This window comes from Narcine bancroftii, chromosome 4 (genome assembly GCF_036971445.1).
Source record: "Narcine bancroftii isolate sNarBan1 chromosome 4, sNarBan1.hap1, whole genome shotgun sequence".
NCBI lineage: Eukaryota > Metazoa > Chordata > Chondrichthyes > Torpediniformes > Narcinidae > Narcine > Narcine bancroftii.
The window spans coordinates 118741249-118753312 of NC_091472.1; the positions used below are offsets into that span (position 1 = coordinate 118741249).

The window sequence follows — 12064 nt, forward strand, 5'->3', positions numbered from 1 at the left end:
TGGAAGCAGAAGTCATAAATCATGATTCCTATCAGGTGAATATTTCTGGAAATGAATCAAGACTATCTAACTCAAAGATGAAACACAATCTACTCTTTTTAATTTACCTATACTGATATTATTCTCTTATGCGCATAACAAAGCAAGAGCAGAAGATTAAGAAATACAAAGATACGAATGTTGATGGTTGAATATTATTGTATGGTTACAACTGATTAAAGGTTAAAGGAATCATTGTTATAACATGACAGGCACGAGAAAGTTACTGCACATATGCAGATCTGCTGTGGTTGAAAGACACAGAACTCAGAACTCTAGTTGTAATCGGTCTTTATTATGTGCAGCAAACATACAGGGGAGATCAATGGAAGAATCTCAAAAACAAACAAAACCAGTTTTATACTGTTTAGCTAAAATAGTAATACATGGCCAGTGATTGACAATCAATCAAATGTGAGCATGGCCATCTTTGGTAGGATAAAGTAGCCATCTGGGACTTCCCATGGTCCAGTGCGCTTGCTTGAGTCAGAGGATATTGGTGCCAAGCACTTTTACTCCAAATTCCTCTGAAGTCTTCTTGTGGTTGACTTGGTACATTTCCAATCTCTCCATCCTACCTTGACCTCTCATATAATTTCATGAATTTGTCATGGCTTGGAATTTCAATACATCTCCCAAGGAGTTGGTTGGAATTCGATTAATATAACCTTTTGTCTCAGTTGTCCCAAACTGGTCTTGTTATGTTTCTGGTATTTTTGGCCAATCAACCAGAAAAGCCTCATGGCCATGTCACACATGGTGTGTCCCAACACTGAACAAACATATGAGTAACGAGCCCAGAGGACCCCAAAACCCAGCAGCAATAGAAATTCACCAAGACAGCTCTTCATTTTCTTTAAACATAGTTACAGAATCAATCTTTAACATTATTATTAACTTAGCTTAACCTAACTTAACCTCCATCTAATTCTAAGCACACATGTATGTAATGTGTATATGTTCAGGAAAGTTTTCTGTTTCACTGTCCAATCAATCACTTTTCACTCCTCCAAGTTCACTGGTATCAGGCAATTCTCATACTGTGTACAGAATTCAATATTTATTATTTCCACCAGGCTCTCATGGCTTAAAGTTAAATGGTTACTGCTCAGGAAGGTTCTTGTTGGTTTCAGAGATAAATTTGTTGCTCATTGGACAAACACAAACTGATTTCCTCGAATCAGTCACTTCAGTGTTTTGCCAAAGAAATTTGCCCCATCATGGGTTTTCCAAATGATAACCTCTTATTTCCCTTATTTCAGGAGAAACACCTTAGCCAGCCATTTCTTCTTGTAAGAACAGGTTGAACAGGCTGAACTTAGAACTCACAACCCATCTTCAAAATGGGGTTTTTCAACAAACCTGCCAGCTTGCCATTTTGCACCCTTAACTGTTGCTGTAGAACTGACTTCTCTCTCTCTCTCTCTCTCTCTCTCTCTCTCTCCAAAAGAGAAATCACCTGTCTTTTTTAGCTCTCTGCTTGTAAAAACCAAAATCTTCTCCCAAGGCTCCAAATGCCAAAAGATCTTATCAGTATCTGAGCCTGGACATGTCTCACTTCAGCAAAGCTCTTGCATTTTAAATGAGATATCTTTTGTCAAATGTTACTCTGTTTGTGAAGTGTAACCTAAACTAAATCCCCACAATCTATCTCTTTTAATAGACAATAGACAATAGGAGCTGGAGTAGGCCCTTCGGCCCGTCGAGCCAGCACCGCCATTTTACAGATCATGGCTGATCACTACCATCAGTACCCCTTTCCAGCCTTATCCCCATAACCCTTAACTCCTTTGCCCACTAGAGTCTTATCTAACTCTCTTTTGAACATAATCAGCGAATCTGCCTCTACCACCCTCTGTGGCAGAGCATTCCACAGATTCACACTTCTCTGGGTAAAAAAATGCTTTCTCATCTCCGTCCTATAGGGCCTACCCTGTATTCTTAAACTATGCCCTCTAGTCCTCGTCTCCCCCATCATTGGGAACAAGTAATCCGACTTCACCCTGTCTATCCCCCTGATAATTTTGTATACCTCAATCATGTCCCCCCTCATCCTTCTTAAAGACATATTTTACCCATAACTATTCTAACATATCCTGTAACATATGCAAGTCCTTATACACAAACCAATCATTGTCTTCATAAAGACAGTGACCGGATTCCACCATACTTATGTACATGATGGCTGCTTCTGTGTAATAACCAATTACTATTTCACTGGAGAGCAGTCTTTGTTGATACTGTAATACCATGTCATTTCAAAATTGATCAATTCATACAACTATCAATACATTTGGAAGTAGCTTGAAGCCAAATTCTTGCTTGCATTAGTGATTTCTACAATGACAACATTCCGTCTGACTCTGCCTCTCTGCACCTGAACAGTCACAGTTCTAAACTTTATTGCAAAGGTTATTGAGCATACCCATTGTGAGACATTCTGGTGCCACAACTCCAGAGGTTAAAATGATCTCAAATGATTAAAAGTGAAATGTTTCCCTTTGTTAGATTTCCTGGAGCCTTGTGTCGAGTTATGAACATCAGGAATGATCCTCTGACTTTGGAAGGGATACAACTTTACAGGATTAAATGATAATTCAATGCAAAAATCTGGATCGAATAAGAAGAGCAATTTCATTGAGTTATGGAAATGGTTAAGGAATTTCAGAGGTAAGAGAAACTGATGCAAAAAATGAGAACCATAATTTTAAGATTACCGTCAGACCATTTATTTGAGGAAGAAGTGGTGGAAAATTGTAACCCCCTCCCTGTAGAGATTCTTGGTGGGTCAATGAAAATGTTTACACCTAAAACCAATGTATTCTGGAGTTTACAAGTATAATACAATATATTAAGTCAAGTAAAATGGAAAAGCAGGTCAATCATAGTCCAATTAAGGAAAGAATGGTCAAGTCCCACTTTCAATACCATGAGCGCAACTTAAAACCTGTTGCAGAATAAAAACTCAACAATGAGCCAGATTGGAAATGTATAAAAGAACTCTCCACTTCACAATCACTCCAAAATGAACTGAATAAACATTATTCCCATGATATATGCATGATATTTCTGTGTGGGTGGATAAATATTTCAGCAGTAATATACATTCCTTGGATGCAAAGCAACTTCTTCATGATCAACACAAATATTTCCTCCATAACCCAATATTTAGTTTTCAAGAAACCGAAGTTCAGTGGTGAGTTAGGTACTTAAAAAAACATAAGAAATAGGAGCTGGAGTAGGCCATCTGGCCTGTCAAGACTGCTCCACCATTCAATGAGATCATAGCTGATCTAATGATCGGCATATCTCTACTTACCTGCCTTTCCCCAAATCCCTTAATTCCCATACTATGTAAAAATATATATCCAACCTTGTTTTAAATATATTTACTGAGTTAGCCTCCACTGCTTTAACAGGCAGCAAATTCCACGGATTAACCACACTCTGGGAAAGGCAGCTCCTTCTCATCTCCAAGCTAAATCTACAATCCTGAATCTTGAGGCCATGTCCCCTTGTTCTGGTCTTCCTCACCAATGGAAACAACTTACCTATCTCTATCTTATCTATGCCTTTAATAATTTTAAATGTCCCAAGAAGACCCTCTCTCATTCTTCTACATTCCAGCGAGTCGTCAAAGACGGCTCAATCTCACCTCAAAGGCTAACCCCTTCATCTCTGGAATCAACCTGGTGAACCACCTCTGGTTCGCCTCCTCAAGCAGGGAGAACAGAACTGCCTACAGTACTCCAGATGCGGCCTCATCAGTACCGTATGCAGTTGCAGGATAACCTCCCTGCTTCTAAGTTTAATTCCTCAAACCAAGGATTGCTTTTCTTAAGGTTGAACTGTTGTAATGGGCACCAGTAACATTAACCAGTGGCAGCACTGGTTCTGCTTCAGCTGAGTCAGGCAGATTATATGCAGTATGGGAACTGGGCATGAAAATGGAGAGCCAAAAATCTGATCAGCCATAATATGACTGAAAGCTTGAGTATGTGTGAGGGAAGAGCACGTTGTGTAAAGGATGGACAACTTTCTGCTCCATCTGCTCTCTCATTGAACCAGTCAAAGTGAAATCACCAATATTATTCCACCAACCCAAATCTCAGAGACAAACTGGAACCAAAACTGCTCACTCAAGTCGTGTGTTTGAAGTGCAATATATTCTTAGGTATTTTCTGGTTTCAATAAATCATCTATTTTCTCTTTTGCCTTCAGAATACATTAATTCCCTGATCCATAAGCATTGAGGTGTGACTCTGGACACAGAGTCACACAGCACAGTCGGTGTCAATCATTTCACATTCATCTATCTCGAGAGAAATAAAACAACAGTACTGAAGACATGAGAAACTGCCGATGATGAAATCTGGAGCAACAAACAATCTTCTGGGGGAACTCAGAAGGTTGAACAGGAGTGGGAGAAAAAGAATTGTAAACAATTTGGGTTGGAATCTTTCATCAGGACAGACCCAAAACATCAACAACTCTTTTTCTCCCACTGATGCCTGCTCAACCTGCTGATGCTCTTCCAGCAGATTCTTCGTTGGTGATAACAATAACACTAGTCCTTGAAAATTCAGCTTGATGTGTTTCTGACAAAATCAGTGTTGGGTGGAGAGAGAAGCAGCACTGTACTGCTAATTCTTTGGTAAAGCACTCAGCAAGTCAGGCCACATCTGAGGAGAGTGAAAAAAGAGCTGGTATTTCAGGGTCAAATACGAGATGATGAGTATTCCCAATATTACTGTGTTTAATGCTACCAATCCCTCACAAAAGAGAACCAATGTAAAAAGAGTGTAAAAGCTTGTGGAGAGAAAATCATATAATAGAAATTTTACTCAAATAATCCATTTCTCATAGGTTATCAAAACAAAAATACTGATTACAAATATTCCCCACAGGGGCTTCATTAAGCCATTTTTGACAAATAATCTATCAAAGGATTTGTAATCTGAAATTACCTTGGAGTATTTCAAAGAATGTAATTGGACAGGAAAATTCTAGTCAGGTTCATCAAACCTGAAGAAACAAACAGTTTCCCAGATGCAGTCTGTACTGCACATATTCATCCACCTACAAGGACACAATCCCACTCCCAGAAACAGCCACAGAAATAAAGCCACAGTCACACAAACCAAAATATACTTTCAGAGTGTATACTCACATAAATAAACACTGCAAGTTGCATGGAATACTAAGCAGCAAAGACTGTCTGAAATCAAGGCAGTTGCTAAGATACGGTACACTTTAATCAACAATTTACATTTGCAGTGTCCAAGAAACCTGGAGAATCTGCAAAATATGCTTTCATTTTCATTCAATTTTATTTCCTGTTCTTTTCTTTTTTATACTGTGATGAATGGAATGTTGTTAAATCTCAAGTTCAAACTGGAAGGAGCTAACTTTCCATTGGTTTGTGTCAAGCTCGAGCAGGCATCGCTCTGTGAAGGTTACATGGCCTTTAGCATCAACAAGGATGACTGTATTCGCCCTGATAATAAAATGTCAGATATTTCAAAAAACAGAAGTCTGGAGTTAAAAATCAAAATAACAAGAAAACTAAATCTGAAAAGCAACATAAAAATGTTTCTGCTCTTGACCAACGACGTACTAAGTACCTTTCTTAAAACCAGCAAAAACACAAATATATGGAGAAATGAGAGTTTACTCTCAAAGTCTTTGATGAAGTAGTTAATCAATAAATAACACCACAAGCATTTCATAATTCACTCAAGTCCATGACTGCAGAAATAATTCATGGTTTCATGTCTTTTTGCTTTTGTTTAAATAACAGCAGATTACTGATTTGCAAGTGGTATACAGCACAGGTAGTACCTCTTTAATTTGGCGACATTGGGGCCTGGCCATTGCCGTCTCACAGAAAATGCCGTAAAGCAGAAAATGACCCCTAAATGGAATCCTCTATGTATCATGATAACATCTTGAATGGCTAAAATACAACTGAATACAAGAAATTAACAGGACTGTATCACCAAAATACTCGTCTGCAGTGTAAACAGATTTTGGCACATTTATGCTGCTAACAGCACTGCCCTGATTGCAGACCCACAAACTAATGGAGGCAATTTCAACCACGGGAGTTGCCGGACCACAGAGTGCTAGATTAGAGAGGTATGACCTGTACTGGCAGATTTTGAAAACAACTTTGAAAAATTAATGATTTAAAGGTTCGAGTTGTCAGACCCAGTTGCCAAAAATGCTAATTATAAATAAAATCTTGAACCTAAATGATTGAAATGCAAGATATTTCCTTCATGTAGTAAACATACGCAATCCTTTGCAATTAGTATTTTGTCCTTTCCTCTGAAGGTGTTGAAACTTGGCTGAGCAAATAAACATGGTTTTGGTCAATTTGTAATGTGTAACATTCAATTGAACAGGCGGAGGCACCTAATTTGCATCTGATCAGTTATTTATTCACTGTTATGAATAATTCCAGTGAGGGTCAAGTGAAAGAGAACCTTCTTCATCCTCCAAATCCAGGGGTGCCAAGGTCAGTTTGAAAGCACCTACCACCAAGCTTAAACCTACACAACACCTAGTTTCAACATCTGCTGATGAATTAATTGAAGACTGGGAAAGGAGATTGATTTCAATCTTGTAGTTTTCATTTGTGGCTGGGATGGAAATTTGTGGCAGGGATGGAAATGTCTGCACATCAAACCAAAATGATTCAAAGCTAGGTAGGAAAGTGGGCTGTACAAAGGATACAGGAAGCTAAAATGAATAAGCAAATAGATGGCAGATGAATGAGCAAATAGATGGAAAAATGCTCACTTTGGTAGGGTCAGTAGGAAAAAAGGATGTGAAAAGAAACTAGTAGAAAAGTGAATGTTACCCTGCTGAGGGATTCTGGTATATTTGGCTCAAGAAACAAAGAAATTAAGTGTACATGTACAGCAAGCAAACATATGATGACTGGAGTACAAGAAGAATGTCTTAATTGCACAAGGCATTGGGGAGATCACCTCTCAAATAGTGTGTGAAATTTTGTTTCCCTGACTTGCAGAATTCATCTGGCTGATTCTGGGAATCAGGAGCTGTTCCCACGTAGGAGCAATCAGTGGAGGTAAGGGATGATCCCACTGACACATAAAACATTCTGAAAGGGATTAGCAAGGTGAGTACTGAGACCGCACATAGTCTGACTGGAGGATAGTCTCAGAAGGGAACTAAACACTTTTTTCAAATCCAGATGCCTGAATGTAGTCCTCTGAAATGGGTACATGTCGTTGATGTCAGAGCACTTCACTTTGTTACCATTGGTGAAGTAGCACAACTCAAATTGGAATGACAGACTCACCGAGTTCCATAGACAGAAGTGCGAATGAACAATGCTGAGATCTCCTTCAAAAATGGTCGAATCATATCCTGACCCTGCTCCTCTATATCAGTAGCTGGTAAATGGCTGGTAACAAAATGACAAAATTCTACCATCAATCAGAGCTGCTTGGAATTGAATCACCTGCAATAAATCAATGACATTTTCTTTCCAATTTAAAGAAGCAGGTCTGATTCACTGGGGACTGATTATATTCATAAACAAATATAGGCAAGAATCTCTGGTGACACAAGAGATCAAATCTAAAGCAAAAAAAAAACTGGAGGAGCTCACTGGTTCAAGCAGCATTTATGAGGTCGGAACTGGTGACTTTTCGGTCGGGACTCTACTTCAGGGCTGAAAGTGAGCTGAAGAGGCCTGAGATAGGGGTCTGATAGATGGACTGAAAAAGATGGCAGATGGAGGCCACTGAGGAAGGGGAAGGGACTCCTGAGCTGAGGCCTTCTGTTCCAGGACATCTGAAATATCCTCCTTTTTAAATAAAAATGTCTTCCAATCTTGTGGTTGATGGAACATTCTTGTCACATTTCCTCTGTTATACTCTCCTTCCCATCAAACAGAACACAGTTTCTGAAGTCTCACCTTTTTTTAAATAATTTTTTTATTTTTCACACTGTGAACCATATCAACCCAAATATATACAAACATTTCTCATTAAATATACACAGTGGCATTTTCTCCCTTTTTACCCCCCTACCCTCTCTCCCCCTTCCCACCCCCCCTCCAAACCCAATAAATATTCAACATATACAATACAATAAAACCATTAAACAATGTCTTCACACAATGAAAAATAAACAAGAAAAATGTGTCATCTACTTTTACACACTGAATCAAGTCGTTTTGTCTTATCATTTTAGGGGGTGGAGGTCCAAAGCAAGCCCTCTCTGTTAAGTTCCATGTATGGTTCCCAAATTTATTCAAATAATGTGACTTTATTTTTTAAATTATATGTTATTTTTGCCAATGGAATACATTTATTCATTTCTATGTACCATTGCTGTATTCTCAGGCTCTCTTTCATTTTCCAAGTTGACATTATACATTTTTTTGCTACTGCTAAGGCTATCATAATAAATCTTTGTTGTGCTTTATCCAATTTGAGGTCTAATTCCTTACTTCTTATATTACTGAGAAGAAACATCTCTGGATTTTTTGGTATGCTATTTTTTGTGATTTTATTTAATATCTGATTTAAACCTTCCCAAAACATTTTCACTTTCTTACATACCCAAATTGCATGTACTGTTGTTCCCATTTCATTCTTACAGCGAAAACATCTATCTAATAATGTTGGATCCCATTCTTTTAACTTTTGAGGTGTGATATATAACTTACGTAACAAATTATACTATATCATGCATAACCTTGTGTTTATTGTATTCTTCATAGTTCCAGAACATAACTTTTCCCATGTTTCATTTTTTATCTTTATGTTTAAATCCTTTTCCCACTTTTGTTTAGGTTTATAGCTTATTTCATCATTTTCCTTATCTTGCAGCTTGATGTACGTGTTCGTTATAAATCTTTTAATTATCATTGTGTCTGTAATCACATATTCAAAGCTGCTTCTTTCTGGTAATCTCAGTCTGTTTCCCAATTTATCCTTTAAGAAAGCTTTCAGATGATGATATGCAAACATTGTACCATGAGTTATTCCATATTTGTACTTCAACTGTTCAAATGTTAATAAATTATTTCCCAAAAAACAATTTTCTATTCTTTTAATTCATTTTCTCTCCCATTCTCTAAAGGAAAGGTTATCTATTGTAAAAGGGATTAGTGGGTTTTGTGTCAATAACAATTTTGGTATTTGGTAATTCATTTTCCTTTCTAAGTGGATGTTCTTCAATATATTAAGTAAATGATGCAATACTGGTGAGCTTTTATATTGCACCAGCTTTTCATCCCACTTATAAGGTATACGTTCTGCTACCTTCTCCCCTATTTTATCTAGTTCTATCTTAGTCCAGTCTGGTTTTCCCCTTGTCTGGAAAAAATCTGATAAATACCTTAATTGTGCTCTATATTAATTTTTCCAATTAGACCTCAAATTGGATAATTTTTAAAGTTTGGTAACTGCAAACCACCTTGGTTATACCTCTCTGTTAATTTATCTAATGTACCCTCGGTTTCCACTCTTTCCACAACAATTTCCTTATTATTCTCTTTAGTTCATTAAAGAATTCCTCTGTTAAGGGAATTGGCAATGATTGAAATAAGTATTGTATCCTTGGTAAAACATTCATTTTAAGACAATTTACCCTCCCTATCAACGTTAGCGGTAATTCTTTCCAATGTTCTAAGTCTTCCTGCAATTTCTTTATTAGTGGCTGATAATTTAGTTTGTACAAATAGCTTAAGTTATTATCTAACCTGATTCCTAGGTATCGGATTGTTTGTACTTGCCATTTAAATGGTGATTCTTTTTAAAATTCTGTATAATCTGCATTACTCATTGGCATCACTTCAATTTTATTTGCATTGATCTTGTACCCCGATATTTCTCCATACTCCTTCAATTTCTTATGTAATTCTTTTATTGATATTTCTGGTTCTGTTAGGTATACTATGATGTCATCTGGAAATAAGCTGATTTTATACTCCTTCTCCTTTATTTTTATCCCTTTTATTTTATTTTCTGTTCTTATCAGTTCTGCCAATGGTTCTATCGCTAAGGCGAACAATGAAGGGGATAATGGACATCCCTGTCTAGTTGACCTACTGAATTTAAATTGGCTCAATACATATCCATTTAATGTTACCTTTCCGAATGCGCCATTATATAATGTTTTAATCTAATTAATATGTTTTTCTGGTAGATTGAACCTCTGTAATACTTTAAATAAATAGTTCCAATCTACCCTGTCAAAGGCTTTTTCTGCATCTAAAGCAATAGCCACTGTTGGCTTCTTATTTCCTTGAACTGCATGAATTAGATTAATAAGTTTACAGACATTATCCGCTCTTCGTCTTTTCTTAATAAATCCAGTTTGATCTTGTTTTACTATATTTGGTACACAATCAGCCAATCTGTATGCTAATAATTTCGCTATTATCTTATAATCTGAGTTAAGTAGAGATATTGGTCTATATGAAGCTGGTGTTAATGGATCCTCCCCCATCTTTGGTATTACTGTAATTATTTCTGTCGTACATGAATCTGGCAAGTTTTGTGTTTCTTCTATCTGGTTCATTACTTCCAGGAGTGGAGGAATTAATAACTCTTTAAATGTTTTATAGAATTCTATTGGGAATCCATCCTCTCTTGGCGTTTTATTATTCAGCAGCTTTTTTAATAAATCCTGTGCTTCCTCTATTTCAAATGGTTTTATCAGTTTGTTTTGTTCCTCTTCTTGCAATTTCGGCAGTTCAATTTTAGCTAAAAACTCTTCTATTTTATTATCTTTCTCCTCATTCTCAGTTTGGTATAATTGTTTATAAAATTCCTTAAAGTTTTCATTAATCTCTATTGGGTTATATGTAATTTGTTTGTCCTTTTTCCTTGATGCTTGTTCTGTTTTAAGTTGCCAGGCTAATATTTTATGTGTTTTTTTCTCCCATTTCATAATACTTTTGCTTTATTTTCATTATGTTCTTCTCCACCTTGAACGTTTGTAATGTTTCGTATTTTACTTTTTTGTCCGCCATTTCTCTCTTTTTCGTTATATCATCCCTTTTTACTAGATCCTTTTCTGTACTTACTATCTCCCTTTCCAACTGCTCTATTTCCCGATTGTAGTCCTTTTTCATCTTAGTTACATAACTTATTATCTGCCCTCTAATGAAGGCTTTCATTGCATCCCATAATATAAATTTGTCTTTCACTGATTCTGTTTATTTCAAAATATGTTTTAATTTGGCATTCAATAAACTCTCTAAATTCCTGCCTTTTAAGTAGCATGGAGTTTAACCTCTATCCATATGTTCTTAGTGGGATGTCCTCCAGTTCTATTGCTAATAACAGGGGTGAATGATCAGATAGTAGTCTAGCTTTATATTCAGTTTTCCTAACTCTCTCTTGAATATGGGCTGACAACAAAAACATAACAATCCTTGAGTATGTTTTATGCCTACTCAAATAATATGAATATTCCTTCTCTCTTGGGTGCTGCCTTCACCATATATCCATAAATTTCATTTCCTGCATTGATTTAACCATAAATTTGGCTACTTTATTCTTTTTGCTTTTCTTTTGTCCAGTTTTATTCAACATTGTATCCAAATTAAGGTTAAAATCCCCTCCTATTAATATATTTCCTTGTGTATCTACAATCTTCAAAAAAATATCCTGCATAAACATTTGATCCTCCTCATTAGGTGCATATATATTGAGCAAGTTCCAAAATTCTGAGTATATCTGACACTTTACCATTACATACCTCCCTGCCGGATCTATTATTTCCTCCTCTATTTTGATTGGTACATTTTTATTAATTAATATGGCTACACCTCCAGCTTTTGAATTATATGATGTTGCTGCGACATGTCCTACCCAGTCTCTCTTTAATTTGTTATGTTCTATTTCAGTTAGATGCGTTTCCTACACAAATCCTAGATCTATTTTTTCTTTTTTCAGTACATTTAATAGCCTCTTCCGTTTAATTTGGTTACATATTCAATTAATGTTTATAGTCATATAGTTCATCGTGTTAT

At 36.5% G+C, this 12064-nt stretch overlaps 1 protein-coding gene across 6 annotated transcripts in view; it reads right to left on the minus strand.

Annotated features, from left to right (window-relative positions):
- Window positions 1-313: 313 nt before the first annotated feature.
- The window catches only part of tango2 (transport and golgi organization 2 homolog (Drosophila)), a 261525-nt gene continuing 249774 nt past the window's right edge, over window positions 314-12064 (minus strand). For 5 of the 6 annotated variants that reach the window (XM_069932591.1, XM_069932593.1, XM_069932592.1 and 2 more), the window contains 2 exons: window positions 7370-7474; window positions 314-5536 (listed from right to left, as the gene is read on the minus strand). In XM_069932591.1, the coding sequence (XP_069788692.1) occupies window positions 5416-5536; window positions 7370-7474 (226 nt within the window). In that variant the 3' untranslated portion in view covers window positions 314-5415. The remainder of the gene's footprint in view (window positions 5537-7369; window positions 7475-12064) is intronic. The other variant, XM_069932596.1, reaches the window with a different exon arrangement.